Below are 17,124 nucleotides of genomic sequence, written 5' to 3' on the forward strand. Positions count from 1 at the left end.
TATTAAAATGGCGTTCAACATACGTTTGAAAATGTAAGAAAATATTTTCAACATCGGATTTTTGTTTAAGAGGAAATAACCAAATATATTTTGTGAAAGCATCCAAGAAACAAACATAATAGCGAGAGCCGTAGCTGGAAATCACGGAACTAGGCCCCCAAACATCTGAATAAATGAGTTCCAAGGGCTTAGTAACATGAGGTACAGAAGCGGAAAAAGGTAAATTATGGCTTTTTGCCATCTCACATTCAGGACATATCTTGTGTCTTTTATTGGAAAGAAAGGAAAGATTATTTGAGCGGATAACATGATTGACAGTGTTGTAAGAGGCGTGCCCAAGACGACAGTGCCAATCTAAGACTGAAACACGAACACCAACAAAAGCTTTGGGATATAAATGTTGAAGAGGCTGTGAAAAACAGTAGAGACCATCTTTGACGACACCTTTATGCAGGGTGTTTCCCGAGTAATCCTTGATCAAAAAACAGGAAGCATGAAACTCAAAATAAACAGAATTATCTTCAGTGAATTTTTTGATAGAAATAAGATTTTTTGTAATTTGAGGGACAACTAATATTTGGTCAAGGATAAAAGATTTAGAGTGTGCAGATAAAGATGCCTTGCCTAAATGAGTTATGTGCAAACCTGTGCCATCTCCGACTTGAATCTGATCATTTCCAGCATACTCTTCACTACGAACATTAAGGTTGTTGAAGTTATTAGTCAAATGGTGTGTAGCTCCAGTGTCGGCATGCCATTCTTGCTCCAATGAGTGCTGAATGTGTTGGTTGGAGGCAATGTTGGCTTGAGGATTTGGTCGAAAAGGTTGAGGAAGAAACTGACTGTCAAATCTCTTAAAGCAGCGAGCCGCAATATGGCCAGGTTTATCACAGAGCTGACACCAAAGATTAGTGTAGTTGTTATTTGGACGACAAGCAGTTTGGAAGTTACCTCTACCATGAAAGGAGGAAGGGCCACGCCCCTTGCCTCGGAAGGTAAAATTGTTGTTGCAGACACGGGATCCAGAAAAGGATTGTTGCTTGGTAGCAACATTAGCTGATGGTATGGCAGACAAGAGAGCTTGTTGATGATGCTGCACACGTGCCTCACAAATGAGCAGCATAGAGTACACCTCTTCTAAGGTGACATTTTCTTTAATTGAAATGGTGGTGATAAGAGAATCATACTCAGGTCCTAGACCAGTAAGTAGGTATGTGATAATTTCATCACATTTGAGTGTTTGACCTGCCATAGCAAGTTCATCAGAGAGCTTTTTCACATACAAGAAATATTCGGTAACAGACTGAGTAGTTTTACGAGCAGTAGCAAGCTGCGAACGGATTTGGATGGCCTTAGCTTTTGATTGTGTAGCAAAGGTGGTGTGAAGAGATATCCAAACTACATGAGAAGTAGTGCATTGTGCTACTTGCATGAGTATATCATCAGTAAGAGAGGCATTAATACAACTGAGAAGAAGATTGTCTTGAGTTTCCCATATATCAAAGGCTGGGTTTGATTGCATGGTGCCATCACTGTGAGGAATTTCCTTTGCAGGCATTTTAATAGTGCCATTAACATAGCCAAACACTTTTTGACCTTTGAGATAGGGAAGCATGGTCGCTTTCCAATTTAGAAAATTGGTGCGAGTAAGTTTGGTGATATTGATGCTGGAAGAAGGATTGAAGACAGGTAGAGTGTTGTCAGAAGTAAGGGAAGCATGGGAAGAGGCGACCATGGTGGCTAAGAGGAATCTGAGAAAGGAGTTTAGAAGGAGAAGATGTAAGTAATGGACAGAGAAGAATCTTTATGAGAGAATGTAAGTTGTTGGCTCTGATACCATGTAGAATTTCACAGAGACAGATGAGGAGAATTGTTTTCTTATTTCAATGGTTTGTTGTGTACAAAGTCTAAATATTTATAATACAATTGTGAGTAAATCACTCCTACTAATTTGCTATACAAAATTCAAAAGTAGAATCTGAAAACGTAAATCAAGGCATTTAACAGAACCGAAACTAAAGGTCCAGAATTATTGTTATGTCTTCTCCGCTTGCTGAGGTTTGGCCTGATTTTTAGTTGCTGCACCATCTTCTACGTGATCTGTACAATCTTCTACGTGATCAACAGATTTCAATTCAATACCCTTAAATTCATGTTATACATGCCATCTTAGTACTAAAACGACACACCTAAGCAAGATTTTCATGCTATATCCGACAATTTTTTAAATCCCACTTGGTTGTTATAATTTTAATAGTCTACACTTCTATTTTAAAAAAATAAATATTGACACTCGGTTGTGAAATTATCAAAGTTCACACGTGTTATTATCTCTTTTATTTAATACCTTTCCTCTAAAAAATTCATGAGATGATAAACTTTTAATTTGGGAATAGCTTATTTTGTAGTTAAACTGTTAAATGATTTTTCCATTAAAAAATAGAATAAATTGGAGAATCGCGAGAGATGATCTTACTAGATGCATAGATAAATTTATCGTGTTCTAAACTTCAGAAAAATACATTTTTCTTTTTTCAATCACAAGGTAAAGTTTTGCTCACGTGTTAATTAAGAAGAAAAGGGCGAGCTTTTCTGTGTTTGTTTTTGCTCTTAGAAAATATTTTTGTGAATTTTAAAAATTTTTTCGAGGTAAATTTCTTATGTTTTTAGATAATTAATATTAAAAAATAAATTTTAAAAAGTAAATAAATATTATTATAATATATTTTTAAATGAAAAATATGTTAAAAAATAACTATTATCATAATCTCAAATATTATCTAAAATTATATTTAATTTTATAACGGCTTAGTTATATTTGAAATATATATTTGTATTTGGAGGACCTATTAAAACTTATGGTCCAGTCATGAGTTAACAAAAAAGTAACATGCTATAATTATTTATACAAAATTAGTTTTTTTTATTGTTTTTATTATAGTTTATTATAATTGCTATGCAAATTAAGAAAAAACGTAGTATCCTTTTTGTAATTTAAGTCACAGCATCAACTTTAACCAAACAGTTTTAATATATATATTTTTAATAATATTTTCAACCATAATTTTAATTAAACATCTATTTAAATCAAATAAATAATAAATAAAAATAATTTTTATAAATCTATTTTTTTTTCAAATCCCAACCACAAAAACAAACATATTTTAAAAGAATATTTGTTTTTATGTTCAAATAACGCTTTTAAAAATTCTTGAGAATTGTTTTAGCTTCGAATTAATTTTTTTATAATTTTAAATTGTTTTAATGTGATAATTTTAAAAATAAAATTTTTAAATGAAAAAAATATTATTTTAATATGTTTTCAAACAAAAAATATTTTAAAAATATCTTAATTTAAAGTCCAACAAACATTATTCTTGAATTATATATTTTTTTATGACGAGTCATAATCAAAATTTATTTTTTATAAATAATTTACAATAAGTTATAAATAAAAATAAATTATAAATATATTTAGTGAAAATGACTTGAAAAAACTTGTTTTAAATGTATTATAAGTTATAATTCACAAGTTGAAAGTTAAAAATCTCAACTTTTGATATAATTTTGTCTGCAAACATAACCTTAATTTCTGGAAGATATTGTCCCTGTTAGCCACGTAGCCTCGAGGTTTTATCCCGTAAACACGGGCTCTCAAGGTTTGAAATCTTGAATTTTGACCATTACTCAATTATTATACATTTGAATTTTGACGCGAGGAATCATAAATGTCATGCCAAATTCACCGACAATAATCCGTTTTCTGGTTGGAGCCTAGCTACTACCACATGATAATATCCCCAAAACGTGAAAGATTATAAAAATGGAACAGCACTCTCAACAAAAAAAAATTAAAAAAATTATAATTATAAAAATGAGACTAATAAAAGTACAAAAAACAATTTTAAAAGTTTTTAGACAGTGATTAAAAGTTACTTTTAAAAATATTTTTTTATTTGAAAATGTATTAAAATTATATTTTTTTAAAAAATACTTGTTATATTAGTAAATTTAAAAAATTAAAAAAACATTTTAAAAAATCTAAAAACTAATAAAACGAGCTGCTGCAAATAATATGCATAGATTCTTTTATTGCCAATGTGGTGCAGTTAATTGTTTTTTTAAATACTATGATAAATAATAATAATAATAATAATAATAATAATAAAAGGACACGGCAAGTTTTTCAATAATGCACCACGGTCAGAGTGTAAAATTTAGGAAAATAAGGGGTAGGTAGGGTGGGGGTACTGTAGGCAATTAATAAATCTTAAAGCAAAATCCTCATCCTTCTTTATTCTCTCACTCAACTCAACTCAACTCGGTCTCACTCGCACCAATCCATCTTCTTTCTTTCTTTCTCGGTATCGTATAAAAAAGACAAGGAAAGGGCTTGAGCAAGAAGTCGAGAAAGTTTAGGTGAAGAATCAAATCACTCAACTAATTGAATCCTACCTTACCTTTGCTAGCTAGCTAGAGCTACACAATTTTTAGTTGTAGAATTTTTTTGCTGTATGACAGCGAAATACTACAGTGACAGTTATTACGGTGAGCTTGCTAACCCTTTACAATGGCCACAGCTCAGGAAAAGGCGACGCCTACTTCCTTTGCGTCTGCTGCTGGAAAAGCAGCAGCAGCAGATGGGGTCTTGCAGAGCTGGACCGATCCCTCCCAGGATCCCATCACCAAGAGATCACCCACCTCGGTTTCCCTGATCCGTCCTGTTTCCTCCCTCTCACCTGATCCTAATACTAAAGGTAACTCAACATACTTGCATTCTGAAAATTATTCCATTTTTTTCCGTCTCATCTTTAATCTTTTTTGGACAGGGATTACGATAATGACGAGGGCGCAAACCTGCCACCCTTTAGAACCACTAACTGCTGCTGAGATTTCTGTTGCAGTGGCAACTGTTAGGGCAGCTGGAGCAACCCCTGAGGTTTTAATTAAACTAAATTTATGACTTATACTAACTTTGATTTCATAAAGGAATTTATTAACTGTTTACTTCACTCCTTTTTTTTTTTTTTTGGCAGGTGAGGGATAGCATGCGATTTGTGGAAGTAGTTTTGGTGGAGCCTGTCAAGCACGTGGTTGCATTGGCAGATGCGTATTTCTTTCCTCCTTTCCAGCCTTCATTACTTCCCAGAACGAAAGGTGGACCAGTGATTCCCACTAAACTTCCTCCGAGACGAGCAAGACTTGTTGTTTACAACAAAAGGTCAAATGAGACAAGCATATGGATTGTTGAACTGGCAGAAGTTCGTGCAACAACTCGAGGTGGCCACCACAGGGGCAAAGTCATTTCATCTGAAGTTGTTCCGAATGTTCAGCCTCCCATGGTATGTAAAGTACCCTTTTTTAGCTCTGGCTGCTGTGCTAAAAAAATGAAATTTTCATCAAGAATTTAGACTTGGTTAAGTACTTGTCACTTGTCTGTGATAATGGCATAAATTTAAATTTGTTGGAAACAGGGTGAATTATGTGAAACATTTTGAACTTTACAGGAGTGCCTGGCCTTTTTAAAAAGATTTTGTAATGCATCTTTGAAAGCTCCTGTCTCTAACGACCACTCTTCTTGTATGGGCTACATGTTAAATGATCAACTGTTAGGTTAAGGTTATAACATAATCAGAATAGGAAGAAAGTTCCAGTTAGGTCTGTGGAAAGCGCTATGCGGCAGTGGGGTACTTGTATGAATCCTGGAAAAAAAAAATCTGAGGTAGTTTTTGCTGTGATCTTAAATAGAATAATACACATAATGGATTCTACCTTTTCATTTGCTTCAAAATTACAGGATGCTGTGGAATATGCTGAATGCGAAGCTGTGGTGAAAGATTTCCCTCCATTTCGCGAGGCAATGAAAAAGAGGGGTATTGACGACATGGATCTTGTGATGGTGGACCCTTGGTTAGTTTCTTTGTTGGCACTGACACCAATTATCTCTGTAAAATTATGTTCCAGTGTATCCCCCTGCAATCATTATAATATTTTGGGTGTTCCCAAATTTTTTTTCCAGGTGTGCTGGATATCACAGTGATTCTGATGCTCCTAGCCGCAGGCTTGCTAAACCTCTTATCTTTTGCAGAACTGAGAGTGACTGCCCTATGGAAAATGGTTATGCCCGTCCGGTTGAAGGAATCCATGTTCTTGTTGATATGCAAAATATGGTCGTGATTGAGTTTGAAGACCGTAAACTGATTCCCTTACCGCCTGCTGATCCATTGAGAAATTATACTTCAGGCGAAACTCGAGGAGGTGTTGATAGAAGTGATATTAAACCTCTACAGATCATTCAACCCGAAGGTCCAAGTTTTCGTGTCAGTGGACACTTCATCGAATGGCAGAAGGTGCTTGTCTGTTTGTAGAGCTACATAACTAACTCTCCAAGTGCTACAAATCAACTGATCAGTATTCTTTTCTGCTCTCATTTTCCTTGGCAGTGGAATTTTCGTATTGGTTTCACACCCAGGGAGGGCTTAGTCATCTATTCTGTTGCATATGTTGATGATGGTCGAGGTCGGAGACCTGTGGCTCACAGGTTAAGTTTTGTTGAGATGGTGGTCCCTTATGGAGATCCTAATGACCCACACTATAGGAAGAATGCATTTGATGCTGGAGAAGATGGACTGGGTAAAAATGCACATTCTCTTAAGAAGGTGAGAATTATTTTCTTCTTTCATCTCCCTTTTTACTATTGGTTTTCTTCCATCAGTTTAAAATTTTAGAATCCATGTTATGCTACTCAATAACTGAATAAAGTGGACGTTGCAGGGTTGTGATTGTTTAGGCTATATAAAGTACTTCGATGCACACTTTACAAATTTCACAGGAGGTGTTGAAACGATTGAGAACTGTGTTTGTTTACATGAAGAGGATCATGGGATCTTATGGAAGCATCAGGATTGGAGAACAGGATTAGCAGAAGTCCGACGTTCTAGAAGGCTTTCAGTGTCTTTTGTTTGCACTGTTGCTAATTATGAGTATGGATTTTTCTGGCACTTTTATCAGGCAAGTCAGTCAATTGGTGGTATAATCTGCTTGCTTTACATAAATCCTTGATCGTTCAGTCTTTTTTTGATAGTAGTTTTATCTTATGAGTTATGCAAAGCTCTTTGAATGTGGCTGTGATGCTTAGCCGCCATCTTGATGGAAAAATGGGGTTGTTTTCAAGTGAGGAATATTGCAGTGCTTATACAGTTTACTGCTATCTTCTTTAGAGTTTTTTCCTTGAGGCTGTCAAAAGATAGTTCCTTAATGTATTCATAATGCCTGTAGTCATTCCTTCTTTCAGGATGGAAAAATTGAAGCCGAGGTTAAACTAACTGGAATTCTTAGCTTAGGAGCACTTCCACCTGGAGAAACTCGAAAATATGGAACAACAATTGCTCCGGGATTGTACGCACCTGTCCATCAACACTTTTTTGTGGCACGTATGGATATGGCTGTTGATTGTAGACCTGGTGAAACATTCAATCAGGTAAGTCTCTGATCCACTGTAATATTGCAATTTTTGTGATAGGCTTATTTTAATATTTCTTATGATCAATTAAATCCTTATTTCTTTTGTGAATAAGAGCTACTGCATTCTGACATTTTGAAGGATTAGTTAATTCTGGCTCATCTCTGTCCCCATAAGTTGCTCTTTCTGGGAGGTCGTTTGAGTACTCATCAATATGTTCTATAGTTGTAGCGTTCTTGAAGGCTGTTGGTCATTGTTTCATGATTTAATGTTAATTTAGGTTTGGTTGGTCAAGATAGACTGTGCTAGATGGCTTCTCCAAGATTGAGTCTGTTTGTAACTTCCTCATTTGAGTAGTTTGAGAGGGAAAAAATCACAGGTGCTACAGGGTAAATTCTAGGCAATTTTATGGCTCATGGACACATGTTATTAGTTGGAATATTGATATTTGAGTTTTATGTTCAAGCAGCTTTCCTGATTTATTAACAGGGATGCTGGTTCTTTTCAGTAGGTAGAATATCAGGTGTCTCTTACATTGGCTATCTTTGGATATTTTGTTATTGTTGTGGTTTCTCGAACTCTTTATGCTTAGCATTTGCTGAAATTGTCCACCGGAATCTGGGCTTGTCTTGATTTATTTATTTTTTCTATGTCCCTTCCTTTTTTCTTTTGGTCCCTCTCTCCAGGCTATATGATCTAATATCATTAAAAAAATGTGTGATGAAGACCAAGTCGCAGTACAGTATATCAAAGTAAAAGAAAATTAACTAATTCAAATAGAGTTTGTTTTCTTCTTCTGTCCCATTACAGAGTTGTATTCCAAGTGACTAAATTAATCTCCACTGCTGTTATGTTTTCATGCTCGCTAAGGGATGTCTACTTTCTTTATCTAACTTCTTATAGGTCGTTGAGGTGAACGTTAAAATTGAAGAGCCAGGAAAGGATAATGTCCATAACAATGCATTCTATGCTGAAGAGGAACTGCTCAGATCTGAGTTACAAGCAATGCGAGATTGTAATCCATTATCTGCTCGCCATTGGATTGTAAGTACTTCTGCCGCCATTGTGACTCTCCTTGTCATTTTGGGTAAATTGTAATATTTGTCATATGGTCATAGTGTGCACAGTGAAGGTTGATTTTGGCAATATGCAGAGAGTGAGGCCTTGTTTGTCATTGTAGTCCAACGGTGCTTTTGAAAATGTTTTTACCTTCAAATTATTATTTTTGTGTGTTTTTGGATCATTTTGTTTGTACTGATGTCAAAAATAAATTTTAAAAATGAAAAATATTATTTTGATGCATGTCTAAGCGAAAAGCACTTTGAAAAACAATCTCTACCACACTCCTAAACAGGCCCCGGGACAGTAAGGTTGATTGGATTGGGGCAATGTCTTGAGATTAGCATGCCCCCATGCACAATTCAATTTATTTTCAAATAACATAACTGTTGGGGAAGCAGACGTTCTGCTTGCTAGGCTATATCCTTAATAAAAGTATGCTTTGGTTTATGTTCCATAATGATTTTTTAAAAAAAATTTGGGTGCAAATTGGGAGAAAAATTTAGTTATCCTGTATCAATGTCAAACAACTTTTAGTGCTCATGCTGCCATGATGTTTGTCTTGGAATTTCACATTTCATTTGAAAAATTGGATTGTGCATGAATTTTTTGTGCTTAAACATGCAAATTCTTGTCGGATTTGCTTTGACTGAACAATATGTTCGCTACTTTTGTCACCTGGAAGGTTGTAATGCATACTAACGTTTAGTTCATTTGCAGCTGTTCTAGTTGTATAAATTGAAAGGATGTCATCTTTTGCTACTGTCTTTTTTAAACTGTTGTTTCTTGGTCTATTTTTTGGGGAGGACTTCATATCTTTTACTATTTATTCCCATCTTTGATTGCTTTGGTTTGTGCTCCTCATTTCATAAAATCAGATCAGAAACACAAGAACTGTCAACCGGAGCGGGCAGCTAACAGGTTACAAGCTGATGCCTGGTTCAAACTGTTTACCGTTAGCTGGTTCTGAGGCAAAATTCTTGAGAAGAGCTGCTTTCTTGAAACATAACCTTTGGGTTACGCCATATGCACGTGATGAAATGTATCCTGGAGGCGAGTTTCCTAATCAGAATCCACGTGTTGGTGAGGGATTGGCTACTTGGGTGAAGCAAAATCGATCACTTGAAGAAACTGATGTAGTTCTTTGGTCAGTCCACTTACCGATATTTCTTGTTTCTATAAGAGAAACAATTTCATTTTGTATTGGCACTATCAATTTGATTATGGAAATAATATCCTGATTTTCTATCACAAAACTCTACACTGGATATTAGACGTGCTTTTGTATATCTGATGCAGCAGCATACACTGTCTTAGATAAATAATACAATAGGGTATTAACGAACTACCAAAAAGTGTTGCAAATAGAGCACGCTAAGCATCATTTGCCATGCAAATACATCAGATCATTGGTTTATTCACATATGAGAGATCTTTCTGATCATGATATCAAATATTGCAGGTATGTATTTGGTGTTACACACATTCCTCGGCTAGAAGACTGGCCTGTCATGCCAGTGGAACGAATTGGTTTTATGCTTATGGTATTTTACTCATCTCAGTAATAACAGTATCTATTTTCATACATTATTGCACTTCTAAAGCGATTCTTACATGTTTTATGGAGTTAAAATACAAGTTCTTTACCAATGAGGCAAACTTGTGATGCTGCTGCTCTTAATTCTGTTCGTGATGCAGCCACATGGGTTCTTTAATAGCTCACCGGCGGTTGATGTCCCTCCAAGTGCATCTGATCTGGATCTCAAGGACAATGTGGTAGCCGCAAAGCCAATCCAGAATGGGCTTCTCGCTAAGCTCTGAACAGTTGGGTGCCACTTACTTTTCCTTGAAAAAGTTAACAATTGTCCCAACTTCTAGCAAATGCTCGTTGATTATTATTATTATTATTATTATTATATGCACCGTTGCTTGGCGTGGCATACCTTTGTCATGGGCGCATCTTCACGAAGAATTACTTCTATATATTGAAATTACGTTAATAAGATCATTTATTGGGGGCGGTTGTCATTGTTAGTGCCTTTTTTTGCCTTTGAGTAACTTCATATCCAGATACTGGCGTGCTGCAACAAGCAGAATGCTATATGCCGTTGCCGCCTGCAGGTCAAATTGACCGACACGAGCCCGTTGCAGTCTCTTTTAGATACGAAGAAACCTTTTGGAAACGCTAACATGAAATTTTAATTTTTTTTTTGATATATATTTTTAGGTTATTTTGATGAACTAATATAAAAAATAATTTTTAAAAATAAAAAGATATTATTTTATTATATTTTTAGATAATTTTTTTTTGAAAAACAGTCATTATTGCATTCTCAAGTACTTTTGCAATAGTCGGGTGGTATTTGTTTTTATGGGGATATTGTGTTTTTTAAAATATTATTCTCAAATAATTTTGAAATAGTTTGGTAGTTTTCTCTTGCTCTCTTCTCTTCGGCGGCTTGCTCTTAGCCTTGCCATCCTTTTATTTAGTTGACCGATTCTAGTGCAACAGACACCTTACTCAACAATTACTGAAATAATCCTCCTGACTGGGTCCAACTCCACATGTAGCTCCAGGTGCGATTCATATCAAAACAAGACTTAAGACTCTGGTGGTAAGGGAGGTCTGGAGGGAGAGAACGGAAGTAACTCAAGGAAAAAAGATGAGGCTGATTTTGAAACAGTAGCTTAGGCTTTACGTGTTGAAGACCCTGCCTTAGGCATATGTATAAATTTATAATAATGGGGGCATCAAATCCAATTTCTTGGGCTTTACGGAAGTAACCATTTGTTGATTTCCTGGAAATTCCCCAGTTACAAAGCGATGCGATAGAAAAAGGCATTTATACGTTGTATTGACAGTGTTTTTATAAATTTTAATTTTTTAAAAAAATTAATTTTTTTTATTATTTTAATTTACTGATATAAAAATAATTGTTAAAAATCAAAAGCATATATATATATATATATATATATATATATATATATATATATATATATATATATATATATTCTTGTTGATCATATCACAGCTGGCTGTGATAGATAACTTTTTTAATATTTCAAATGTATGAGGTATTCACTTGGCGGAGTAGCAGATCTTTTGTTATTTTCTCTTTAACTTTTTTATTATATATTTTTTAAAAACACTAAACACATTTGTGTCAGAGCACTATTACTTATTGCAACTAAATTCTTATGTCTTTTATTTGCATATATTCTTTTAAATCATCGAGCTCAATATAATGCCAAAGAACCAACTTGCAATTTATCATTCAGCTCATCTATCAAGGCATCATTAGTTATACAAAAATTTGGCAATAATCTGGGCCAAAGCGCAAATGTTTCGGCAAAGTGGGCGTATTTGGGCCTACGAATTACATATCGTGTCAATATTAGTGATGAAATACAATAAACTGTGTCAAGCCCTGATTTCTGACGAAAACAAGCACAACTTTCGATCCGAGACTTGAAAAATCCTCATTACTTTCTTAGCATTTATATGTTGCGTCAATATTAGTGATGAAATACAAGAAACTTTGTCAGGCCTGCTTCGGTAAAACTTTCCAGGGTCTCATGCATGTTCTTGTTTTTCATATGATTCATGTCTTCCTCCGAAAGTTTATTCATATTTACCTTCTCTATGTGGAGTTTAGGAATAAAATGTGTTCTAGAAGGCATGAACTCCATCTTTTGATAGTTAGAAGTCCACATATATGTTGTGATTGCTACTCTACTAACATTGTTCTATAACTTGTGCAGTGTCCTTCCTCTCTCATGATCATAAACTTTTATAATTTTGGCATAGAATATTGAACAAAAGTTGAAGTAAATTCGAATACCTCCAAATTCCAACGTGCTCCACCATAGAAAGTGGGTTCTCATGTAAAATAATTGCATTTGCAAGCTATCTCCGAGAATTCTCTTGGTTAAAAATGTATGTAACTAATTTTTTACTCTCTCCTTTCACAAAAATATTTTTAGTTAATTTTTTTTTTAATGTGGGTGTCCGGACCAGCTTGCGCGCACCTTGATTAATCTCATGGGTCCTAAAGTTAACGACCATGTAAATCTCTAATGATTATCATATTAGCAACCACAAGGCTTGAACCTGAAACCACAGGGAGGCAAATATCTTTATTCCAAACTCTTACCACTGAACAACCTACTAAACCTCTTGATCCCAAGTTAAATTTTTTTTATTATATATCAAGATGTTTTCTCCTATTACAAGTCATATAATGGTTACATAAATGACTTATTGCATATTTTGATTTTCACAAAACATATTTGAATAATAATTACACTATGCCTTAACATCCTCATCAATATTTTTTTAAAATGCCTCCACATAAAACTTCTTGTTTCTCTGGTATCAATGTTCTCATCACTAACATTACAATTACTAACCTCCTCATTTAGGGTTTTGGTATTGAAAACATATTTGGTATTGGATTGGAGTCTTTCTTCTTTCCCTGACATAAATTGAGAGTTACCCTCTTGTTGTTGTGTCATGTTCAAATTCCTATATCAAAATTATAAAATAAAAACTTTTATTAGTATTAAAATGATTAATAAATATACATTGATGTAATTAATGATGTTAGTACACACAAGCTGCATATATGTGCAAATGATTTGAAAAGTCGTCGATATAGAAAATTTGATTTTCGTATTTTCAAAGAGGTTTCCATAGATGGTGTTGATGGAAATAAACGGAGGAGGATGCAATAAAAGTTTAGCACCCATTTTTTTTTAAAAAAGCTTTCATTTTAATATTCTTTAATGAATGAATGCATTAAATAATATTTTTTAATCATTTCTTTTTAAATTTGATCTCTAAAATTTCTTGGTTAGACATTATTTGTACATCCTAATTTATATATCTTCTTAATTTGTCTTGCATAACCAATTAAATTATCATATTTGATTTGTGAAATAAATTTAACTAGTAAAATTATTATTATAATTGAAACAACTAAGAACTTTTGTAATTAATATATTCTTATATATTTTATACGAAAAATTAAATTGATTATTTAATGCTAAAAAATTCTTCTGTCTATTATTTGCATATTTTAATTTATCAGTTAAATAATAATAAATCTCACTAAGACCCTATTATTTTGCCAAACATAAGCAACATATGAAATCTTAAAAAATGCATGCAGAGATAAATTAAGAATTTTAAAAATACTTTTGAAGATATTGTTTTGGTGTCGATCCTTGCTCGTCATTGTGAACAGAGCCATGCTGTCATGTCCAAATTACAAGCCATAGCTTTATTTTAGACAATTTAATTTTAATCTAATATCAATTACTTTTAATTTTTTATTCAAAGATAAAATTAGAAGAACAAAATAAAAAAGATATCAAATATAGAGGTGGTGTTTCATAAATTTTGAAAAAGATATATTTTATATTCTAACTTTTAAAATAACACAAATTATATGATTTTGATGCCTCAATTTTTTTAAAAAAATTTAATTTTGATATAAAAATTTATTTTTGTTATATTTATCAATAAAAATATTAACGGAATAAAACAAGTAAATTTTTTTAGTGACATGCTTTATTTATTTATAAATTTATCAATATATTTATTGCTATAGACTCATCAACAAATTATAAATTACTAACAAAAAATTTTTTAATCAACTATTTTTATCCGTGAATCTTTCAATAATTCACGTACCGATAGATTGCTAGTGGAAATATCGTCATAAATTTCCTTTAGTCAAACTGTCAAATCTGATAGGAAACATAATTAATACATAATTAATATATTCTAATTCCAAGGCTAATGGATGAATTTAATGCCTGGAATCCAGACTGATCGGTCGGTTTTTAATTCCAAGGCTAAGCGTGACTGTGATTTTATACATAATTAATTAACATTCTTAAAATGTTAAGTAATATGCAGTGGTCCACTGGTGAGTTTTCTGTCTTTTTTTTTTTGTTTTTCCTTATTTTCGAGTACAGTTGTTTTAAAAGGGGTCACGTCCTCCACTTGTTTAAACATGTCTTAATACGTAGAGAATAAAAATAATAGCTGAAAAAAACAAAAAAAATAAAAAAGACGTGGCCTCAACACATGCATTGACCTCGAGTACGTAGTAGGAGTCCATCTGAGGATCTCTTCATTAGAAAAAGAAGTAAATTTATAATTATTTGAAGGGTGGAAAATGAGTGTGTGAGCTCTTATTCTCATTTGGCAGGGAAAAAAGACGAGAAGAAGAGGCGTTGTCATGCAAGTGGGTTGGTCGGGAAGCTCACGCAAGGCACTATTTCGCAGGAGTGCTCCGCCACTATGGCTAATATTCCCCCACTTTGACTGGTGAACGATTTGTGATCAAAAGGATTGGATGTGTTCAAATTCTCCAAAAAAAAAAAAAAAAAATCAACTCGTAGACTATCTTGTATCCACTAATCCTAGAAGGGTGTGACTTGAGACAAAAGAACTCCCATTTGTTTTGAAAACATTTTTCTTCAAAGAAAAAAAAAAGCAAATCCATTGTTTTCTTACGAAATACAATTGGATGAAATTAGATCTCCACTCCTTATCTTTGAAAATCCCATCCATCCCATGATGGTTTTGTCCTCGTCAGGAAATGAGCCGTTTGAAATCATTTTCTAAATAATGTTTCTAAAAAGTTTTTTTTAAAAAAAAATTAACTTTTTTATATGTTTTTTGAATCGTTTTAATGTGTTGATGTTAAATGTATTTTTTTTAAAAAAATATTATTTCAATATATTTTTAAATAAAAAACACTTTAAAAAACAACTACTACAACACTATTAAACACCTAAAGTATGTTCATAAAAAATGATGTTTAGAAGGAGTGATGATAGTTTAAATGTATTAAACTTGATATTGCTATTACGCGCATCCTAGGATTATTTCCTAATTCTCAATCTAAGATTGTTCTATTTATAGGAAAAATCAGCATATTAATATTAATTTTTTTATATATTTTTTGAATCGTTTTGATGTGCTGTTATTAAATATATTTTTTTTAAAAAAATATTATTTCAATATATTTTTAAATAAAAAATACTTTAAAAAACAACATCGAGTAAACCATGAAACACCTAAAATATGTTCATAAGGAATGGTGTTCAGAAGGAGCGAGGGTAGTTTAGATGTATTAAACTTGCTCTTGCTGTTACGCGCATCCTAGGATTATTTCCTAATTCTCAACTTAAAATTGTTCTATTCATAGGAAAAATCAAAGGCAGCACATTGTGTTTTTTTTTTAGTTTAGTTCAGAATAAACTAGCTACTAAACAACTAACTAAAGTTAGCTTTGGAGTTAAAAGATGTCTCGCTCGGGCCTTCGATATTTACGATGTCTCGAAGGTCACCAAAACTGGCTTGCCGTCTTGCCCAACAGTTAGACCCTAACATAATTCCTCGAGGAGGCTGGGAAACTCTTTTTATATAGGTCAAGTGGGAAAGCCTTGGCACCAAGTTACAGAAGAAGCAATTCTTTAACTTATTTTCTCCTTCTTTTCAAGTTATGACTTACTAATGTAAGAAAGGAAAACACTATTTGACAAAAAAAAATGATTTTTTTATAATTAATTTTTTATTGTTTTAATTCGATGATATTAAAAATAAATTTTAAAAAATAAAAAATATTTTTTTAATATTTTTTTAAATAAAAATACTTTTAAAAACATTTTACAAATTAATCTCTCCGAATAGTTGGGTGTTTGGAAGTGTAGTTGTGGTTGTTTTTCAAAGTGTTTTTTACTCAGAAAAATATGCAAATAATATTTTTTTTATTTTTTAAAAATTATTTTTGAAATCAGCACATCAAAATGATTTGAAAACATCAAAAATATATTATTTTAAAATAAAAAAAATTAAATATTTTCAAAAATATTTTTAAAAAGCACTTTCAAACGCTATTTAATCAACAGCTTCCACAAAACATTTGTAATGGTAACAGTAGTAACTTAAAAAATAAATAAAAATAAAATGGATAAATACGTTGTAAATAAAAGAAGAAACTCCCCTTTCCTTTTCCACGCTCCTTCCATGCAAATGCCATCACACTTTCACTTCCTTCCTTCAAACGACAAATGGTCAGTTCGATGACACAAACGACGACGGTTCTATCCAAAGACTCTTTTGACCCGTTTCTCTCCCTCTTACCATCTCAGTCCACGCGCTTTCCGACACCATCTCCTTACACAATTCCCAAGAAGACCTCAAAGAACAAGGACACAAACATGCGACTAAAGAATAAACCAACTCAGCTTAAAAGCCCAAAAAGAGTTAATTACAGCTGAGTCCATGTCGCTTATCAAAATTAATTAATTAATCCCTATAGTATTATTAATAATGAAATCGTCCCTCAATGTAGTTGCTTTTTCGTTTCATAGTTTATTTTGTGATAAATTTTACATATTTTATTTTATTTGTTATATTTTAAAAAAAATGGATAAAAAAACATGAAATCAACTATTCTCATAAATAGTTTTAAGAATAGTAAATACATATTCTGACATTGTAAGTACTAATTAATTAGTTATATTAAAATATAGGGACTAAGTTATAATTTACTCAAAAGATAAAATAAACAGTTAAAAACGTA

General features: G+C 32.8%; 1 protein-coding gene and 1 non-coding gene across 3 annotated transcripts; one reads left to right on the forward strand and one right to left on the reverse strand.

Moving 5' to 3' along the window:
* Positions 1-1,104: 1,104 nt before the first annotated feature.
* LOC133698076 (small nucleolar RNA Z247) lies at positions 1,105-1,240 on the reverse strand. Its single transcript, XR_009843000.1, has one exon. It is a non-coding gene; the product is annotated as a small nucleolar RNA Z247 (small nucleolar RNA).
* Positions 1,241-4,258: 3,018 nt separating this feature from the next.
* On the forward strand, positions 4,259-10,555 carry LOC133697252 (amine oxidase [copper-containing] zeta, peroxisomal). Of its 2 annotated transcripts, XM_062119707.1 has the most exons (13): positions 4,259-4,419; positions 4,581-4,757; positions 4,830-4,939; positions 5,037-5,342; positions 5,798-5,910; positions 6,020-6,350; positions 6,444-6,659; positions 6,775-7,011; positions 7,295-7,480; positions 8,366-8,506; positions 9,400-9,668; positions 9,984-10,065; positions 10,220-10,555. In XM_062119707.1, exons 3-13 carry the CDS (start codon positions 4,841-4,843, stop codon positions 10,340-10,342), a joined length of 2,103 nt encoding a protein of 700 aa, XP_061975691.1. In that variant the 5' UTR covers positions 4,259-4,419; positions 4,581-4,757; positions 4,830-4,840; the 3' UTR covers positions 10,343-10,555. The 2 variants fall into 2 exon arrangements, with proteins under 2 accessions (XP_061975691.1, XP_061975690.1); XM_062119706.1 differs by having other exon boundaries at positions 4,289-4,757.
* The last annotated feature ends 6,569 nt before the right edge of the window (positions 10,556-17,124 follow it).

The sequence above is a fragment of the Populus nigra genome, chromosome 6 (genome assembly GCF_951802175.1).
Source record: "Populus nigra chromosome 6, ddPopNigr1.1, whole genome shotgun sequence".
Classification (NCBI taxonomy): domain Eukaryota; kingdom Viridiplantae; phylum Streptophyta; class Magnoliopsida; order Malpighiales; family Salicaceae; genus Populus; species Populus nigra.

What these genes read in the sequence shown, in the direction of transcription:
- LOC133697252 (XM_062119706.1), top strand. Translation starts at nt 4,571, where the DNA reads ATGGCCACAGCTCAGGAAAAGGCGACGCCTACTTCCTTTGCGTCTGCT. An exon ending in CAGCTGGAGCAACCCCTGAG is followed by an intron (nt 4,940 to 5,036) that starts GTTTTAATTAAA and finishes TTTTTTTGGCAG; the next exon opens with GTGAGGGATAGCATGCGATT. An exon ending in CTGGTGAAACATTCAATCAG is followed by an intron (nt 7,481 to 8,365) that starts GTAAGTCTCTGA and finishes AACTTCTTATAG; the next exon opens with GTCGTTGAGGTGAACGTTAA.